Genomic DNA, 20,842 nt, shown 5'->3' with positions numbered 1-20,842 from the left:
TCATTCAGACAGCCTTTAGATCTATATGAAACACAGCTTCTTCCAATTAGTACATATATTGTTATACCCTAATTATTATGACCCCATTTTTGGAGGGTTAGAAAGGTGTTGTTTTTGAAGTAAATAAAAAATAATTAAAGGGGTATTCTGGCTTTATACATCTTATCCCCTATCCAAAGGATAGGGGATAAGACGTCTGTTTGCGGTGGGACCCCAGCGATCAGACATCTTATCCCCTACCCTTTGTTTAGGGGATAAGCTGTATAAGGCCGGAATATCTCTTCAAAATTTTTTCACATCTCATCAAGTTTTTCACTAACCACAGGATAGTGAATAACAAGCAGATTGTTTGGATGTGACCACTGGAAAGCCTGCTGATCCTAAGAATGGGCACATTATTGTCCACAAAATGAATGGTGTAGAGAGTGCCTGGAAGGCCACCGCTCCAGTCATTTTACAGTCATGGGGCCACCAAACAGTTCAGCACTTGGAAACCTTTTGAGGACCCAAAGAGAGTAATTAGAGAGGTGGCTGTGCAGGTACGGGCCAAAAAATCCATTCTGGGGACAATTATGTTCATGTTCTTGGAGCTGACGAGAGTTCTAGTGGTCAGACACCCATGGGTCTCTTTTGTATCCACTATTTATCATGTGGCTAAGAGATACCATAATGAGATGGTGGCCCACATTTATCATTACCCTGTGGCCCACATTTATCATTGTAGGTGTAAGTGAAGCTTTTTTTTACATCTTTTTTTCTGTGTGCTGGTAATATGTAGGAGCACCAAATTTGTTAAATGGTCAAAGAGCATTTGATAAATTGTGTGCAGGTCACATTTTCTGAAATTTCACTCTTCACATACACCAAAAAGCTACACCATGTCTGGTGTAGTTTTAGAGACTTTTCAGTGGCTTTGCGCCTTTTTTTGCTCTTTTTCACAAAAAGGCGCAGTTGATAAAGCCTTTCCATATCATGTCTATTGAAAAAATCAGTGGATTGCAACTCAAAATCAGCAGAAATGTGTAAACAAAAAGGGGCAAAAAAAGCGCAAAAACCCCTGCTTGCTCCTTTTTTAGACACAAAAAACTATCTAAAGACAATGATAAATGTGGGCATGTAAGCCTTAACTTGCAGGAAAGCAAAAATGACCAAAATCAGAGGCTAGAATGGACCATTTAGTATCAAAAGGCTGTAAAGCTGTAGCATGGTCCATAATGTGCACCTAAATAAATCTAGGGGCATATAGTGTACCTCTGTATATGTCCACTTTTATATGGTATTCATGTAAAAATAATAGTGTTGTGTTCTTTCTCATGCCATATAACACAAATGGTGTACACTTGAGAAAGTGGCCTAGATTTACTAAACTATTTAATTTCGGTCAGTGCAAACTTAAAGAGAATCTATCTTTTTTACCTCTACTTGACATACAGCATAATTAATTTCACACTGTTACAAATATGCATTTACCTGTCCGTCCATCGCGCTGGAAGTCTACATGATACCATTCTCCATCATTTACTTTTTTCTGTATTGCCTTTATTTTAATGGTTCCTGATCCCATGTCGAGAAGCAGGTACAGATGACCATCAAGCATCTCTATAGCAAAGAAATCAACCTTGACCATTTGTGGATTCTTGGCATCCTTCTGATGGGGTTTACCATGACTGAACAGTATGAGTCCATTGGGTTCTGTTGTGCGGAAGTCAAATGATATTGACCCGGTCTTCTTTGCATTCCATTTTGGTAAAGATATAAATGATTCTGGTGTTTCAAAAGTGATTGGGTCCAGGGTGGCAACATTCTCACACTTAAAGGCGACTACACCATGAGTTTTCATTTTGGCATCACCCAGCTTGGCAAGACGTGACAATTCTAGCCTTACATCATTATTCTTATATACAACCTGGAAAGACAAATACAAATTTGTAGGTTTAAATCTAGTTTCATTAACATTTGTATATAGACAGTATATTATAAGATGCGTCACATGCATTCTACAGTGAAAGAAACAAAAGGCCGAAGACCAGAAGACAAAAATAGTTAGTTACCTATGCGACAGTCATTATAGACCTCTATGTTGTTTTTCCCTACATAGATTAAATGTTTAATGATTTATATAGGATTAACTATAACTAGATCATGATCTATGGGAACCCCTAGACAAAAAGTAGTTTGGGCCTCTCTCCATGTTTGGCTTTTTATTTTACTTTACTAAGGAAAGGCACACTAGTGAGTTGAGATACATAAATTGTTCATAAGCTGCCACGAAGTGTCCAAATAATTGTCATGAGTATCATAAAGTGTCTAAACAGTTCTTGGAAACAATACAATTCTCCAATATGACACCTTTTAGAGTTCAAATAAAACCACCAGAGAGTCATCGATATATATATATATATATATATATATATATATATATATATATATATATATTTATATTTTTTTTAAAGGGTATTGAAGGCCCCAAATGGTTAAAGTCCAGCTTTACCCTCCTTATTCAGCTCTGTCATCAAAATATTTAGCAGTAAGTATCTAGTAAGTCCTTTGGGCTCACTAAACACTTTTGCCAATTTTGCTGGGCCTGGTGAACCATCTAATGTGTATTAGGGCCTTGTGATTTTCCTCTGACAGATGATTTCAACATAACTGATCATTTTTCTGTTATAAGTGCCTGGCAGTGGCTTAAAGTGTACCCCCCCACAGACCATGACCAGCTTCTATAATGAACAGGGAGAGAAGCCTGTGACTGAGCACTCTCAGATCATCAGAGCGTGCAACCAAGACCATCTTGATGATGTGGCACAGAGCTGGGAGAGAACGTGTTTAGACCATGGTCTGAACACCCAGACCCTGACTAATCAAAACTTTTCACAGATGTTTTTTTTTTTTTTTTTTTTTTTTTTGTGATGGTGCCCATTTAACCAATTTTACCCCCACCCTCATTGAAAACATTTGTGGTCAAGTATGCAGGTGTTTTGGGAGGGTAAGACAGATGACTATCATCAGTGATCTAATTTGTTTGGCCAGTTTTCCTGCTCTTTGCCTATTTTTCCGGTGACAAGAAAACCCACATGTTCACAGTAGGGTTTGTATCACAGTAAACAATATAAACCCTTTAACAATATTTTAAATGTATGGACAGAAACCAGTCCAGTCAGAGCATATATTCCTTTTTACAGAGTTTCTAATCACATGATACAAAAAAACTATTGCAAGTTATATAGTATATGAACTATTGTTGGGATAATGGAGATCATATAGCACAAATCAGGTTTTCAATAGTGATGTTCATGTAGGATACAACTTGTAAGTAGTATAAAAAAGGAATATGTTGATTAACTCATTTCTGTAATTCCCCAGTTCCCATTCTGTAATATGCATAAATCATAAGGAGGTGGAGCAGGCCTGTCGTTTTATGGAGTGTTTTATTTTACAGCACACAGGAGCTTTCAATAACAGAATGAATAATTGATCTTTATAGTAGGATTATGGAGTAGCTTTCAGGGATGCCATACAGCTGAGTTTGTCTATCTTTACACGTCACATTGAGGCATTAAGCACTAAATCCGTGTAATTTATGTAATGGTTCTAATGTACGGTATAAAAAATCATTAACATCACGTCACCATAAGATTCATGTAAGAAAAGAATGCACTTTAAGATATGACTAGATGCACTAGAAGATATTCTTACATTTTAAAAACCAACAAGAGATGCTGTTTACTGATCAATTTATTCATAATTATAATTCATTTCTACCGTAATTAATACTTTAAATGCTTCACTATGATTAAATTAAAAACAAGTGAAAACACAAAAAAAATCTATCAAAAGCAGCTTGGGAACATGTTCAAAAGTAGCAACAATATGCGAGTTAGACAAGGTATTGTATTTTTAAAGGTACTGGATAATGTATAGCCCTGTTGCTACAATGGTCAAACTTAGAGGTTCACTTTCAAAATCTCCACAGTTTCCATTGTTATTAGGACATTTGCCCCAATGATGACCCATCAAATGTTAACTTGAGGGTGCAATGAAACCTACTTATCATTCATAGATGGACAGAATAAGCCCAATCCCCTGATCCTACAGAAACAAGAAGAGATAACCATAAACATGTGTCAAATCCAGGGGGCAGACAGAGGTCTTCTTTAAAGAACAGTATATAAGCCACTTGTTCTCCAATGGCTCAGTGCACATCCTTATGTCTTTTTAACAATCCACCAGTAATTGAGAGCCACTGCCATTAGTTCAGTTCTTACAGGCAATCTAACAGAAATCAGAAAGCAATTTGTTTGGGGTAATAGTGGCTATTATAGAGGGCCTTTGTGCAACTATACAGATTGCACATGAGCAATGCCCCCCTCTGGTCAGGTAACTTCTCTCAACTTTACATAATCTTATAGCACAAGATAAAACTACAGATGTGTCCATCCTATCTCTAATTTGGTTAAGGCCTCCAATTTCTCATGAAATCAATTAAAAATGTTATCAGAGCACTCCAAAGGCTTGAGACACACAGACAGAGTGTCACAAGAAAAGTTGATACTCTCGCAGCATACTTCTTAAGATATGATGAGTTTAGAAACAAGTTAACACAGGACCCATAGTCCTTGTTGGCTCAACATATTCCTAAAAGAGTGTCTCGAAACTTAATAAAAAAAAAAAAAAGACAAAAACCCAAACATGATTTAGCAAAACTTTGTCGAGAAATGTTTATACTATGTGTCTATTTGTGGTCTCCCAGTGGTTTACATTAAAAACTGTAGGGGGTTTTGCTGAAAGTTGCCTTAATGTATTGTATTTGTATCAAGGGAAATTGTCCTTAAAGGGGTACTCCTGTGCTCCAGCGTTCTAAATATTCTGTTCAGAATGCTCGGAGGCGGAGGCTGTGATCGTGACATCATGGCCATGCCCCTCATGACGTCATGCCACACACCCTTCATTCATGTTTATGGGAGGGGGGCGTGTAACCACGACCACTGCCACAGGAACAAGTTTTTTTATTTTTAAAATGGGAGATCGAGGGGGACCCCAGCAGTCGGACCCCCGCAATCAGACATCTTATCTTATTAGGGGATAAAATGCCTAGCAGCGGAATACCCCTTCAACAAAATTCTTGAAAAGGTAATGGTGGACACATCTGTATATCTATGTACTCTGGATACTAACTGAAATAACATTATCCATGCTCATGGACACAACCAGGTAAGAAACTTCTAGCTATACATGTCACATGTAGCGGCTGCTGCTTGCAAAGAGTAGCACTACTTTACCATCAGACAAGCAAATGGCTTACGAGCCATGGGTCATAGGGATGTCATTGAGGGGTTCCTCGGTCAGAAGAGTTTTCTTAGAACTGTGCCACTAGTTTCTATTAATAAAGTCTTCCATGGTAGCAGACTAATAAACACAAATGACAGTTCTCATATTTAGAGTAGACATAGATTAATGCTGATGAAACGTTCCATCATCATGCCAAGCAATTCTTCCATTTCTCATACACATACACATGTGATGTTCATTTGCCTTGGAATACATATGCAATTGGTATTAACAATGCACGGTGCAGAACCAATGTTAATTTAAATTTCATTTGGGTAATCTCTCCAGCTATCATCTTCAAATTAAATTTTGAGGGAACTTGATTGCTTAAAAGCCTTTTTCACAGGACCATTTGGCTGATATATGATATTAGGCTCCCTGCATCTCAAAGCTTTTTATGAAACTGTAGTTAAGTGTTGAACTTTTACTCGCTGACTGTCTCAAGGTCAAACTCACAATAGTTCCACTCTGTGCAGATTCTCTAAGTAGCACGGGCTCACAGAAAAGGGAACATTAATATCTTTATCAATTGGGAACAGTACAGAGAAAGAAATTATCTAAAGAGGTGGGAGTCAATTTCTTATTGAGAGGATTTTGACTGAATTCAAAACAGTTTTGTCATTCCTCCCGGTGTAAGTATGCATAAGTATCTTCAGAAGAAATGGTAACATTATGTTCTTATCTCCAAGTCACATAACACAGTCTGCATCCGTGGTGCTAATCTCCTAGATAGGGCTTTGTAATTAACCACTAGAGCTGTTCTGTTTCCAAACATAATTTACAAAATATACCGCCACAATGGATGCAGTCCGTGTCCAGTTCTTCAAATTGCACATTATATACAGTATCTTCCATAAGTGAGTCCACCCCCATATTATATACACATATTTTTTCATTATCATATTTTTTATGTGAAAACCCTCTGCTTCAATGTATAGTTGAGAGTGCACAGCCTGTATAACAGTGTTTAATGTTGTGTCCCCTCAAAATAATTCAATGCACTTTAATGTCTAAACTTTGACAACAAATGTGAGTACACCCCTAAGTGGAAAAGTTCAAGTCGGGCTCAATTAGAAATCTTCCCTCCCCGATGTCATGTAAGTTGTTACTCTTACAAGGTCTCAGGAGTGAATGGGGAGCATGGGTCTTAATTTAGTGTTATGGCTCTCACACTCTCTAATACAAATCACTGGAAGTTCAAAATGGCACTTCATAGGACCCCATAACAATTACATTCATGTCGCACTGTGACCCATAACCCTAAAACTACTCCAATATCTATGTTGTAGCTCTACACCCTTAAAAAAGAATACTACAATTTTTTTCCGGCATATAAGCTGACTTTTTAACCCGGTAAAATGCTCTCAATAGTCGGGGTAGTCTTATACGCTGGGTGTGGTCTTATACACTGGGTGCTGCAGTCGGCCGGGACGCCTGGGACATGGGTTATCCATACCCCAGGCTTCCTGGCTGAGATTAACTTCCCCCATCACATTTGGGACATCCCTGTGTCCCGAAAGATATTTTTGGGACACAAGGATGTCCCGGTTACCTTTCTGTGGCCCCGCATTAACTTTAAAAACGCAGGGGCCGCCAGGAGGTAGTGTACGCAGGAACGTCACTGACATCCCATGCGTGCGTTCATAGCAACAGCAGAGCGAAGCGGAGCAGCAAGGACGCGTGGGCATGGTAAGTTACCAGCACATCATCTTCAGTGCAACGACCACCGCTCCTCTGGTCCTGGGACCTACTGCTATGGCCTACAGGTGAAGTGGGGAAGTACACAGACATACAGCCTCCAGCATACACTGTATATGGCTCAAGACTGTATGTCGGTTGGGAACACTGCCTACTTAATATGGGGGAGCTACAACTTAATGTGGGGGAAACTATACTGCCAACCTAATGTGGGGGAACTACAACCTAATGGTGGGGAAACTATACTGCCAACCTAATGTGGGGGAGCTACAACCCAATGTGGGGGAACTATACTGCCAGCCTAATGTGGGGGGAACTATACTGCCAACCTAATGTGGGGGAACTACAACCTAATTTGGGGGAACTATTCTGCCAACTTAATGTGGGGGAACTACAACCTAATATGAGGGAACTATACTTCCAACCTAATGTGGGGGAACTATGCTGACAACCTAATGTGGGGGAACTATGCTGACAACCTAATGTGAGGGAAACTATCCTGACAACCTAGTGTGGGGGGACAATGGTACCATATCATGGCAGAGGGGTAGTCTTATACGGCGAGTATATCCCAAACTCTATATTTTAACTGTAAAAGTTGGGGGTCTTCTTATACTCCCAGTCCTCTTATATGCCGGAAAATACGGTAAATGTGCAGGAAGGATAGTTCTTGTAGAGAAGACCCCCAAACAAGGGAAGGCACAGTTTGGCACTGTTTAATTCTTCCTTCTAAGCCAACTAAGTTCCTTTAAGGCCTGTCCCATTAGGCAAACGCTGTGCAATGCTATTTGTTTTGTAAAATGCTGGATGTCATGAAGAAAACCTGAAAAACCACATTGTATTCAATGAAGCCCATTGGGTGCTGTTTTCTGCCATGATCTGATACCACAATCATTAGCATATTTCTACTTCTACAAAAAATGATCAGTGCAGATGTGAACAAGACTTTAAAGTGGACATCAGCAGGAGAACAGGGGTGTAAATAAGCTCATGGCTACAGTAGACAGAGCTAGTAATCAAAATGTCATGCATACATTTTTATGCCCATATACTGCTAAAGAGCACTGGTGACGGTTTAACTCTTGGAGAACAAAAGCATCTGGCATGTTATGAGCCAACATGCCCGACCCCTTTCTCCGGAGGTCCCCATACACTTTATAGAGTCATCCAGTTCAACCAAAGTCTACAGGTTTGACCAACTTTTGACTAAAGTGTCTTGTGATCTTCAGTTGAGCTACTGGGGTATAAACCAACTTAAAGTGGCTGTATATTGCATAATTATCTTATATTATGATATTAATGAGGATTGACACTCCGACAAATGGAATTGTATAGATAACATAATTACAATTCTACTCATGGCAACATATAGCCATTTCATATGGCCTCTACATTCCAAAGCTCAGGTACAAACAGCATAAAGATGCAAAATGACTGAATGTGAAATGTTTTATTTTTTCCCCTCAAAGGACAAAATATTAACACTTGACTTCTGCTAACAACTAATTGGTATTCACACATTTTCAAACTCACATATAGCCCAATCTGTATCTTACTAAAACTGCATAGTTTAGCCTAATGAAAGTCACACATTAGCTGTTGTAGATTTAAATAGCTCATAAAAGCTTAATATAATGCTTTCCTGGAAGAATAACACTTCTAATAGATCCCACTGCCTTAAAAAGCTTTGGTTGGAGCCAACTATTTATACCCTGATAACTTCATGACCTCCCACCATTTTGGGAACTGCAGTAACTAACTTCACACATAGTCAGATCTTACAGCACATAAGGAGGCACATAATGTTCAAGCTGGATTGTTAATTTCTTTCCTATTAACATTTAATGTAATATTATATTTATTATTATTATATTAATTGGGAACGAATAAAGAATACAACTAGATTACTATTCTGAGCCTGTGGTCGCCTGTGTGATGAATGGTTTCCAGTGATGTCTCTTCTATTCCTAATGGGCCTAATGGTCATTTAGGTAATACCTCTTATTTTCTTTCCCTTTTACCTTAGATACTAAGCTCTTGTGACCATAGTTTTAATAGCTGATTAGTTTTAACTGTGTAATGTCTGGATATGTCTGTTTATTTGTTGGAAAAATAAATACTGGTTTCATGTTACTAGAAGAGAGAAAATGCTTTTTTTTGTTGTTGCAAAATTAGACATTTATTATGACTACATTTTTCATTTAAGATATGTGAAAAACCAAACTTACATTCAGACACTATGTACAGGATCGGCACAATTGGTTTACCGATTAGCGCAGACATTCATTTAACACCCTTATGGGCAGTAACTCTCTCTTTACAAGTCGTCGTGTTTCATTTTTTCTTTTATTCTTAAATTCATTCTTGTCATTCAATATCTTTAAACATATGGATAGATCACCGATATGGCAAGCTTCAGTCATTGCTTATACCATACACTCTCCACCATAGACTCTACTCGTGAGTTTCAAGAATAAAAGAAAAAATGAAACATGATGACTTCTAAAGGTAAAAAAATTCCAGAAGAGCAGCACAACAATTTTCAGAAAAAACAAAATAATGGTGCACGCTGGGTGTGTACCCTGGTGAGAGGTTCACATATACTAGAAAAAAAACAAGAGACCAGCAGCACACAGAAATAAGGTGCAAAAAAGGTGAAAAATTTATTGCATCATCCCAGTGTACAAAAGAAGCGACGTTTCAGCGACCTCTCGTCGCCGTTCTCAAGCTCAACAGTTGAGCTTGAGAACGGCGACGAGAGGTCGCTGAAACGTCGCTTCTTATGTACACTGGGATGATGCAATAAATTTTTCACCTTTTTTGCACCTTATTTCTGTGTGCTGCTGGTCTCTTGTTTTTGACTTCTAAAGGTAGAGATACTGCCCATAAGGGCGTTAAAAGAATGTCTGAGCTAATCCGTTAAACTACTGTGCTGATGCTATACATTGTATGTAAAAGATTATTGTCGAGGGGATACTGTGGAATCCCTAATATAGGATTGTGATTCCAGCAGTTTGCAGAATACAGGAGTAACAAATTGAGTGTCTCCTTATATAGTACCCAATTTACATGTCAGAAGCCAATAGGCAGCAGTTGTGTGTGATCATAGACTCCCCCCATTTCTGACTATGCCTTGGTGTAGTGCGCTCACTCCCACAGTACATAGTAAACCAAAGTGCAGTTACTGACTTTCTTCTTTATAAATTGGTTCATGACTTTATAACTATGTCACCCTGTTATAGAGAAGGAATATATATATATAAATAAATATATATATATATATATATATATATATTTTTTTTTTTTTTTTTTTTTTTTGCGGGGGGGGGGGGGGGGGGTATTTAGTATATTTTTCTAATTTTTTCTATTTTTTTCTAATTTTTCTAATTTTTCTATGCCAAGCAGTCCAGTGGGAGGTTCTATCATTAAAGGAGATCTCTGGCATATAAAAACTTATCAGGTCCAAGCGGGTCCTACCACTGGGACTACTTGTGATCTCCTGTACAGGGCCTTGGCTCTTCTCCTAAATGGAGTGTGTTGACACAACACGAAACGTTGGCTGATATGCCCCCTACTTTAAGTGAATAGAAAAAGCTAGTTTTAATTAAAAAAAAGTTATACTGAATCACTAAATGTATATATCAAATAACTATATAAATATATAGATAAATAAATAAATAAATCTAGGCTATAGTGCACATAAATACACAGAATATAAACAGTTTTGTGAATAAATAAGTAAATTTTCTATTCAGGGCAGCCTATGGTGCTCTCGAGTAAGGCTGATTACATAGTATTTTGGTCAGTGTTTGGATCAATATTTCCAGAAAAAAACAGGAGTGGACAGGAGGATACAGAGAAAAATATAACCTAAAGATTTGCCCCTTGCTCTCTGTTGAAATCAACTCCTGGTTTTAGCTAACAAGACCAACCAAAATACTGAAAATACTCTTGGTGCGAGCTCAGCCCAAAACTGATATGGAATGCCTGAAAATCTTGAGACGCTAGGGGCACAGTAATGGGTACCTATATTGGCCATCACTCACAATTAGGGATGAGCGAATCGAATCTGACAAATCCAAATTCGTTACGAATTTCAGGAAAAATTCGATTCACAATGAATGCAAATATCACTACAAATCGATCACGCAAATCGCTTCATTAAACTCCATTTAGTGCGGTCCAGGTTCCAGGGCACCTAAAAGTGCAGATCCACATGTGAGGATATGGGGCAAGGAATCCTGGGAAGGCGGGAACAAGGGTCGGCAGGATGACCCTGAATCACATGCAGCATGCAGCCTATCAGCAGCCAGCCACCCCTGTGATGTCACAGCCCTATATAATCGATAGCCATCTTGCAGCCAATCACTTCAGCCATTTATTGCAAAGAGAGAGGGACAGACAGCAGTGTGTGTTGCACAGAAAAGCATTTTTTTACAGCAGCATTTCACCACCCAGTCACATCAGCGTTCTATTGCAGAGAGGGACAGAGAACAGTGTGTGTTGCACAGAAAAGCATTTTTATAGCAGCGATTCACCTCCTAGTCACCTCAGCGTTCTATTGCAGAGAGGGACAGAGAGCAGTGTGTTGCACAGTTAAGCTTTTTTACAGCAGTGATTCACATCAAGCCCAAATCCAGCCTAGAAGCACTGATAGGGAAGGGAGTGAGATTGAGAGAGAAAATGCAATTTTAGGTGTAGTACACAGTGACTGTGTGCTGCAGCACTGGTGTGTACAACAACTGAAAAGCTAGTAGTAGCCAGCCAGTCAGGGTGAGCAGAGCACGAAAAGCATATTGTCCTCTATTAAGTGTAACCTGTCCGGACATCTAAGTGGTGTACCATTTTCTTCCTGGTAAAGTCTTAAGGTACTAGATACTGTGAAAGGCCAGCCAAAAGTACACACCTGCTGGTGTTGTAGACAAATACTGTTTTAAGCGTACTGGAGCACATTGTCATCCCCTCATAGGTGCATACTATATAAGTACAACTAAGTGGTGTACCATTTTGTTCCTGTTAAAGTCTTAAAGGCCTAGATACTGTGAAAGACCAGCCAAAAGTACACACCTGCTGGTGTTGTAGACAAATACTGATTTAAGCATAGTTGAGCGCATTGTCCTCCCCTCATAAGTGCATACCACATACATACATTTAAGTGGTGTACTATTTTCTTCCTGTTAAAGTCTTAAGGGCCTAGATACTGTGAAAGGCCAGCCAAAAGTACACACCTGCTGGTGTTGTAGACAAGTACTGTTTTAAGCATAGTGTAGTGTATTGTGCTCCCCTCATATACACACTAAGTATGTCGGGCAGAGAAGTGCCAGGACATGCACAGAGGAGTGGCAGAGGCTTAAATTCATCAGGCAGAGGTTGCAGGAGACTAGGGGCGAGTAGCAGCAGGATTTGCAGCAAGAGACCTGAGCTCCCGGTATCAGTTAGTGGTAGTGTCGCGACCAGCAACCCATCTGTCATCATCGATTGGTTAACATGGTCTTCCACTTCAACACAAGTGATATCTGACACCCCTAGTCAACATTCGGTGGGTTCCTCAGACACAACCCTCAGTTGGCATGACCCGGGAGCAGTCCCTGTCCTTCCATTGTGTTGCGAACGATCAGGCTCCTGAAGCAGACACTGTTGAGGAACCTGAGGAGGCTTCATCATCATCAGGAGAAAAGGGTTGCAGGTTGCATGTGAGGCAGCAGCTGAGCCAGAAAGGTGGTAGCATGGTTGGTTGTCAGAATGGTGGCAGAAGTGGAAAGTCTGGAGCCAAACATGCCTGAGGTAGACAACATGCTTTGTGGCAGCCTACCTTTCCAGGAGGTAGTGGAGCAGGGATTCCTGAAGTCGGCGGCAGTAGCAGTCTATCAGTACGGACTGTTGGTGGGAAAATCAGGTAATCAGCAGCGTCACCATAAAGAAGCCTGGGAGAAAAGTGGCTCCAATGTGGTGGTCCAGCCTGCTGCACTACCCAGTAGCACGCCACTCCGTTTCAGCCAGCCAAAGCTGCAGCACTTCAGCTGAAGGGAGCTGTTGTCATACCCTCCTTCTGTCGCGCCAGATGCTCCTGCTCCTCCTACTTCGAGTCAGTCATCCCCCCAGCAATCCATTGGCGAAGCCATGTCCAAGAGACAATAGTATGCACCCACTCATCCAACGGCACAGAAGCTGAGTGTGCTCCTGCCCAAGTTGCTGGTGCTGCAGTCCCTCCCTTTTCAAGTGGTGGACGGCAGCACCGACGTGTGGAGCTGTAACTATGGTCCGGGACAACACTGGGTGAATGTGGTTCCTGCACAGCCACAACAGCAACTTGAGCTTCCGCCTCCATGCTCTCAGGCCCTTGGTCCTGTGACAGTGTGTGACTCCGACTCCTCATCCTCCACCGGGTCCTCAGCTTCTACTGCATGGACAAGTCTCAGTGCCCCTCAAGCATACCATATGTGCAGGGCATAGCAGTGTCACGCTGTTCTTCACATGGTTTGCCTTGGCGAACGGATTCACACAAGGGAGGAACTGCTAAAAGTCATTCATCAAGAAATTGAATCATGGCTTACTCCACGAAAACTGGAAATGGTAACCATGGTGACCGAAAATGGGAAGAACATCTTGTCTGGGCTGCGACAAGGAAGCCTGAGACATGCGCCCTGCATGGAACACGTGTTTATTCTGGTTATCAAGCGGTTCCTGAAGTGTTCCCCCCATGTGCGAGACATCCTAACAATGGGAAGGAAACTTTGCATGCACTTCAGCCACTCGTACACCACAAAGCACACCCTCCTTGAGCTGCAGTGTCAGAACGGTATCCCCCAACATAGTCTGATATGCAATGTTTCCACAAGTTGGAATTCCACCCTCCATATGTTGGACCAACTATATGAACAGAGAAAAGCCATCACCGATTTCTTGATGATCCAAGTGGATAGGGGGACTCCCCTGTGTAATTTCAATATTAAATAGTGGCAGCTGATACGTGACACCTGCCGTTTGCTCACTCCCTTTTGAGGAAGCCACATTAGTCAGTCACCAGGATTACGGGATGAACGGCATCATTCCACTGCTTCATCTACTACAACACGTGTTGGAAACAATGGCTGGTCAGGGCTCTGGAGACGTGGTGCCTACATCTCACGGCCAGATCAGCCCTGTGGGGGCTGAACTGGAGGGGCACATTGGGGCACAGTTTAGGTTTCATGAGATGGGCGGATTTTCTAGTCATCTTTCTAGTCATCTGACAGGAGAGGAGGAGCAGCTAGAGGAGCTAGAGAGTTATGAGGAAGGTGAGATAGAGGACCCAGACACACCGTGGCAGTATGCAGTGGAGATGGAGGCAGGCAGTCCCTCCGAGTCACTTGCACAAATGTCACGATGCATGCTCACTTGCTTGTGTAGTGGCCGCCGAATTGTCACCATTCGGCAGCGGGATGACTTCTGGATCTCCACCTTATTGTACTCTCGCTACCGACACAAAATGGGGGCCTTTTTTGCACACGCTGAGAGGGAGGACAAACTGACCTACTACAGAGGCATCCTACATAGTCAGTTGGCCGATGTCTATCTGCGCCATCATCCATGCTCTTCCAGGTCTGACTCGGGGGCCCTCTGTGCTCACCTTCCACTGCCATTGCTGCTGGAGAGGTGTGGCAGGAGCAGTACCAGCTCCATCAGCAGCAGCCTGAGTCTACAGTAGCTTTCTTCACCTGCATTGTGAAGAAACTCATCAGCAGCAGGTGGTGGCATACCTTAACATGACCATGCCAACACACCTTGAAGATCCGCTGGACTTCTGGGCAGCCAAACTTGATTTGTGGCTGCAACTAGCAGAGTTTGCCCTGGAAAAGCTGTCCTGCCCAGCCAGTAGTGTGCCATCAGAGTGGGTGTTTAGTGTGGTGGAGGCCATAATAACCCCAAGGAGAACTCATCTGTCCACGAAAAATGTGGACATGTGAAGATGAAACAGGCATGGATCAGCCAGGATTTCCACCCACCAGTGCCTAATGCATCAGAGTAGATTGACCATGGTGCCACACCAACATTTCACAAATATGGATAGTGCTAAACATATTTAAGGTGCTGCTTCCCAGTTACAGCATGCATTATGTAAAACTTAACTTTTAATAATATTCTTAGGATAAAAATAAAATATATGTACCCAAATTTTTTTTCAAATCAAACAAAAGGAAAGGTGTGCAAAAAGCACCATGTGCCACCTACACCACCAAGTATTGATGCGATGCAAAGACCTCTAAAAGGTGGAAGTGAACAACGTATGGTCCATTGTAACCTGTGAGGGTAAAAACTTCCCCAATAAGGCCCTACTCTGACATTATTAATTCCCTTCTTGGAAAGTGTTACTTGCCCTAAAAAGACGGCCCCGCACAGGAACCTTTCCCTATTTCCCCCTACAAACACTGCCATTTCCAGGGTTTTTAGGTGGAAACAGAGAGAGTTTCCTTTGTGGGGCCGCCCTTTTTAGGATGAGTAACACTTGCCAAGAAGGGAATTAATAGGGCAAGAGTAGGGTCTCACAGTTGAAGTTTTTAGCCTTTTAGAGGTCTTTGCATCACATCAATACTTGGTGGTGTAGGTGGCACATGGTGTTTTTTGCACACCTTTTCTTTTGTTTGATTTAAAAAAAAAAAATGGGTCCATATATTTTATTCTAAGCATATTATTAAAAGTTAAATTTTACGTAATGCATTTCTTCAATACTTTTTTTTTATAACTGTTTTATTTATTGTTTTCATCAGGTTTTTATAAAATACAAAACAATAAAAAAATTGAAATGACAATAACAAGTCAAGAGCAGTTACTTACTTGTGCACACTAACACTTTTACAAAAGAGACCGTTTTTTTCTGCCTACCTGTCTCAGCTACTATTCTGACCCTGCCACCTGCATGATGCCACACATCTGATGCTAAGTTCTCCTTTTTACACCCACCTTCGTCACCAGGTACTGGTATTGCCACCCACCACACCACTCTGTCACCGAGTCACTTTCAGGACTCCTGATGTTGCTGCTACCACCTCCAGGCTATCTCATTCTGCCACCATATGTTCTCCTCAAGCTGATGCCACCTCCAGGCTGTCTCATTCTGCCACCATATGTTCTCCTCATGCTGATGCCAGCTCAAGGCTGTCTCATTCTGCCATCATATATTCTCCTCATGCTGATGCTAGCTCCAATATGTCTCATACTGCCACCATACATTCTCCTCATGCTGCTGCCACCTTCAGGCTGTGTCATTCAGCCACTATATGATCTCCTTATGCTTCCGCCACCTCTAGGCTGTGTCATTCAGCCACTATATGGTCTCCTCATGCTGCCTCTAACTCCAGGCTGTGTCATTCAGCCACTCTATGCTGCCTCCAACTCCAGGCTGTGTCATTCAGCCGCTATGTGGTCTCCTCATGCTGCCACCACCTCCACTCTGTGTCATTCAGCAACTATATGGTCTCCTCATACTGACGCCACCTCCTAGCTCGGTTATTGTGCCGCTCTGCGGCAGTGATTCTAATAGTGACGCCACTGATCTGCATGTCATACTGAATAAAAGTATTATTTCACTAACCCAGCACACACCCTAAGCATGTTACAGCAAGGCAAAGTGTTCTACACCCCTATTGAGGCTCTCTGTAAGCCAGAAATAGCCATTTTAATAGCGATTTGCTGCAAATACATTTGGACCAAAACAAATTTTTATCAAAAATTCGCTCATCTCTACTCACAATCATGTTATCAGTATGGGAGACCAATATATCTGAAAAACATAGTAAATTCTTTCTAAAAGAAGGATGATTTGGGTTGTTAAATGTCGAGGTGCATTTTTAGTTCTTTATCCATGATCACATACTTTTTTATGTCAAACAAGTGCAAGAGATTTTAAGATTGTATCTCTACTTGCCAATTCACATAGTACAGGAATACTTGTTCTGCATTCCATCCCCTACAGGAAATAATGAAGGAGAAGAATGCAGAAAATAATAGTGCAACATTACTTACGTGGTCAGGGAAAAAGGACTTAGCAGCCTGCCATTTGTGGTATACATCATTCCATAATAATGAAATGATTTGGGGACAAAATTGGAAGAAGCGGTAGTAAAAGTCACATTCTCTCCTAACTTCAACAACTTAAGCAACATAGCCAATAGAAAACATTAAATGTATTATACAGCAAACAATATATCTGGGATAGCTAAAACCAATAAAGCTGTCGTCCACCCACATAAACATCCATTACGTCTGCAGCTTGAATTTGCTTTTTTATTTTATTTATATTTTTAATGAGCGGTTTAATCAAATCAATGAGGGAACGTTAGAGGTCCTAATTCTTTCCAGAACTGAGCACTGAATGAAGGATTAAAAAAAAGGAATAAATAAAAAAACATAGCTGCTTTCTTTCAAAAATAGTTTCACATCTGTCCATCAGTTGTGAGTAGTATTACAGATCAGCCCTTATTATTTAGAGCTAAACTGCAAAATTTGATATATACCAGACCTGAAACATGTTTTTAACAATGTGAAGCCCTTTCGTATCTATTAAGTTGGCCATACTCATTAGATTATTGTCAGCCGAACCTCCTAATTTTCTGTAGGATCGGACATATATCCGATGTGTATGGTTGCCTTTCAAACCTCCCTCAACAAACAATACAGAAACATGTCCATCAAGGTCAACCAAGGAGGGAGGAGATGGATGAACAAAATGGATTGATAGATAGAGATGGCGTGCCCGATCCTTGTATTCTCACAGAAAATAACTTCCTGCCAAAGGTTTCTGGCATTGGTTTTCTATCCTCTCTCCATTGAAAACACATGCAGGTTTGGCTGAACACAACTTGCATGTTATGGGGGCTTGATGGGGTTGGCTGTTGGCCAAGCAAGTGCTTGTTGGGCAAGCTGGTGCCCAAACAAGAACTTTAATCATTGTTGGGCACTTAAAGTGCTTCGGGGGCAGCATTATTATTGCAAATACACAATTTGCACCAAAAAGCTGGCTGACATGGCTAGTCACACATTTATTATGACATTAGGCTACTTTTTACACATTTTTGCATCTCATTTGACCGGGAGATGAAGCTAAGCAGGAGGTGGGTATCATTTGGGGGAAGCAGAGGGATATGGCTTGGATGCAAAACTCCATGCACCAAATATTGCACCAAAAGTGTAGCATAACAGTTTGGAGTGATGTAAGCTAAGTAATAGCTTGTCCAAACAAAGACTAGACAATCTTAAAATGTGCCAGATTTGTCAAACAGGAATAACCAATGTGGTACATTTGACAACATTTTAGACTGTCTAGTCTAAGTTTTCATCGTTAGGTTCACAATGAGGAAGCCCTGGATGAAAACATTCTGCCTTGAGATTTATTGTGCGCCCAGCGCCGGTTGAATCAGTCAGCGCTAGGACCCCACGGACATCGGCATCCCCATAGATGGAAATATCTTTGGCGCAGATTGTGCCCAAAGAATGAGCAAGCTCATTCTTTGGCAGCGGAAGTTCCGCCGGTGAAATTCCTTATGCACTGCACAGTGGATTTCCATTGAGAGCAATGGGATTCTCCTGCACTAGAAATTTTGACTGAAATTCCTAAGTAAAATTTCAGATAGAAATTTTGCAGTGTGAACCTAGCCTTGGACATCAGGGGTCATTTATCAACATGTGCAAGTGCTTTTTTTGTTTTTTTTGTTTGCCTTTGTGACGCACACTAGCGCAGCTTGTTGACTTTTTATCAAGATGCCTTTTAAAGATCACCATCTTAAGTTTATGAGCAACTTGGAGGTAATGGGAAGTGCACTTGTTAGTAAGCCTGGCACAGTTGCCTCCACCCGGTCCAAGCTGTAATGGCTGTTGTGCAAAACTGTGGGACATTGCATGTCATAAATCAGTGCCCTAGGAATACAAGCCTAAACTATACCAACAAAATGGCCAGTGGATTCAATGGCAAATATACACTGTCGAAAGTGGCATCATCAATGCGGCGCACACTGCACAGCACAACTTTCCTAAAATATAGATCGATTAAGTAAATTACCCCTATTATTCGTAAATGTGGACCAATATGCATCATTTACATATAGAAAATGCTAGAAAGTGGTTACTCATAAAATGTATGCCCTTTCAATATGTTATTTTCCAAACAGTGTGACTCCAGCTGTTGTAGTTTTGTAACAGTCGCAGGCACACTATTTTTAAAACACTGCGGTAATACATTGTCTTAAGAAACACGTAGACTCTTAGTACAGTATATAATGTTCCTATTGCCTTCCATTTATCTCTCTTAAAATACACTATGCATCTTAAACACAACAGCGGGGTCATTGGTCGCATCAAAAACTCATTGTGTGCTCTTCCTCTGTAAAAGCGTACATAGTGTCAGAACTACTTATACCATTCAAGCTGTTCTCTTTTCAGCAACACACATAATATCGATCATAAATACGGTACATTCTATACAGACGCGCGCTGAAAGATAGCTTTTGTTCCAAAGTGACATAGAAAAAAGGAAGTGAGAATGAGTCACTGCGTTCTTAAAATCCTCCCTTTGTCACCACTTTCACCTTATTAACTCTTATCCTCTAAGTACGGTCCACCAGTGATTGCATAAATGTGACCCTGTCTGACTTAAAAAAAGTTTTATCACTCAAAAGAGCAAATGGATCGGTGACACTTCTTGGTTTGATGATTACAGTGGTCACCCCATCGAGAGAAATGCACCACCGGGCACATGTTGAGACACGCCACAAAGACGACATACCATTACAGTTATATCTGACACATATTTCGGGAAAATACCAAGCTGTATAGAGCAATGGTTTCAATCTACCTGGAATACTTTTAATAGTAGTAGAACTGAGGGTAACATTTGATATGTTTGGTCATAATTGGTGTCTGGTATTGGACTGGTGATTGTCGTAGTAGCCAGCGGACAGCAGGTGGTAGTGGACTGGTGGAAGTCGTAGTAGCCATTAGGGGTGATGAACTCATAGTAGTCATAGTAGACATAGGATAACAGGGGTAGTGGACTAGTGCTAGTTGTAGTCAGCGGATGGCAGGAAGTAGTGAGCTAGTGATAATTGTAGCCACATAGTTCCTAAGCTCAGACCCTGGCTATGCTTTACTTTCTTTTTTCAGAGAAGGAACTGTGCCTGGTTTTCTGCATCTGGTAAGATAGCAAAGAATTTCCACATGGCAGAATACCATAAAGACATAGGTACATTTTGCTAATGCCTACACATACAGCAGCAGCACCACCACCTACTCCTGAGCTGACCATACCGACAGGCCTAAGTCTGGTATGTTTGACAGATGCTCTGGCCCTTCCTCAACTCCACTCTTCATCACTGACATCATCATCCTCATTAAACTTCTCCTCATCTTTCCCACCACTCCTCTCAGTATGTCTGAACCTGGGCTCCTTGTCCCCCCTGACCATATCAACCATGATGTCTTACAGTATCCTCACCACACCTAACACCACCAATCTCACTAATGTTATGCTTGGCAACAGTTTCCACCTCCACCACTTCTGTAACACGGTCCAAAGGCTGACTGTCCTCACACAACTCCTTCTTGTGGCTAATACTATCCTTCTGTTTCATTCTAGTTGGAGGTATAACACTATATGTATGAGTAAACTCAGCAAATACACATAACGTGGCCTGAGATGTCTATTCCACATTCCCTCTCAACGGAATAGACATCTCAGGCCAAGTTATGTGAGATTGATCAAAACCTGATTGGATAATCACCAAATTGTCAAGGGGAGGAGAAACTGCCAGTCAACTTTCACTCTCAATGATTTTAATTTGTATTT

The 20,842-nt window shown here is 41.1% G+C and overlaps 1 protein-coding gene across 10 annotated transcripts in view; it reads right to left on the bottom strand.

Moving 5' to 3' along the window:
* The window catches only part of NRXN1 (neurexin 1), a 1,474,530-nt gene that overhangs the window by 786,535 nt on the left and 667,153 nt on the right, over positions 1-20,842 (bottom strand). For all 10 annotated transcript variants that reach the window (XM_056568026.1, XM_056568028.1, XM_056568034.1 and 7 more), the window contains one exon: positions 1,471-1,906. In XM_056568026.1, the coding sequence (XP_056424001.1) occupies positions 1,471-1,906 (436 nt within the window). The remainder of the gene's footprint in view (positions 1-1,470; positions 1,907-20,842) is intronic.

The sequence above is a fragment of the Hyla sarda genome, chromosome 3, assembly GCF_029499605.1.
Source record: "Hyla sarda isolate aHylSar1 chromosome 3, aHylSar1.hap1, whole genome shotgun sequence".
Classification (NCBI taxonomy): Eukaryota; Metazoa; Chordata; class Amphibia; order Anura; family Hylidae; genus Hyla; species Hyla sarda.
This window is presented reverse-complemented; position numbering and strand designations above follow the sequence as displayed.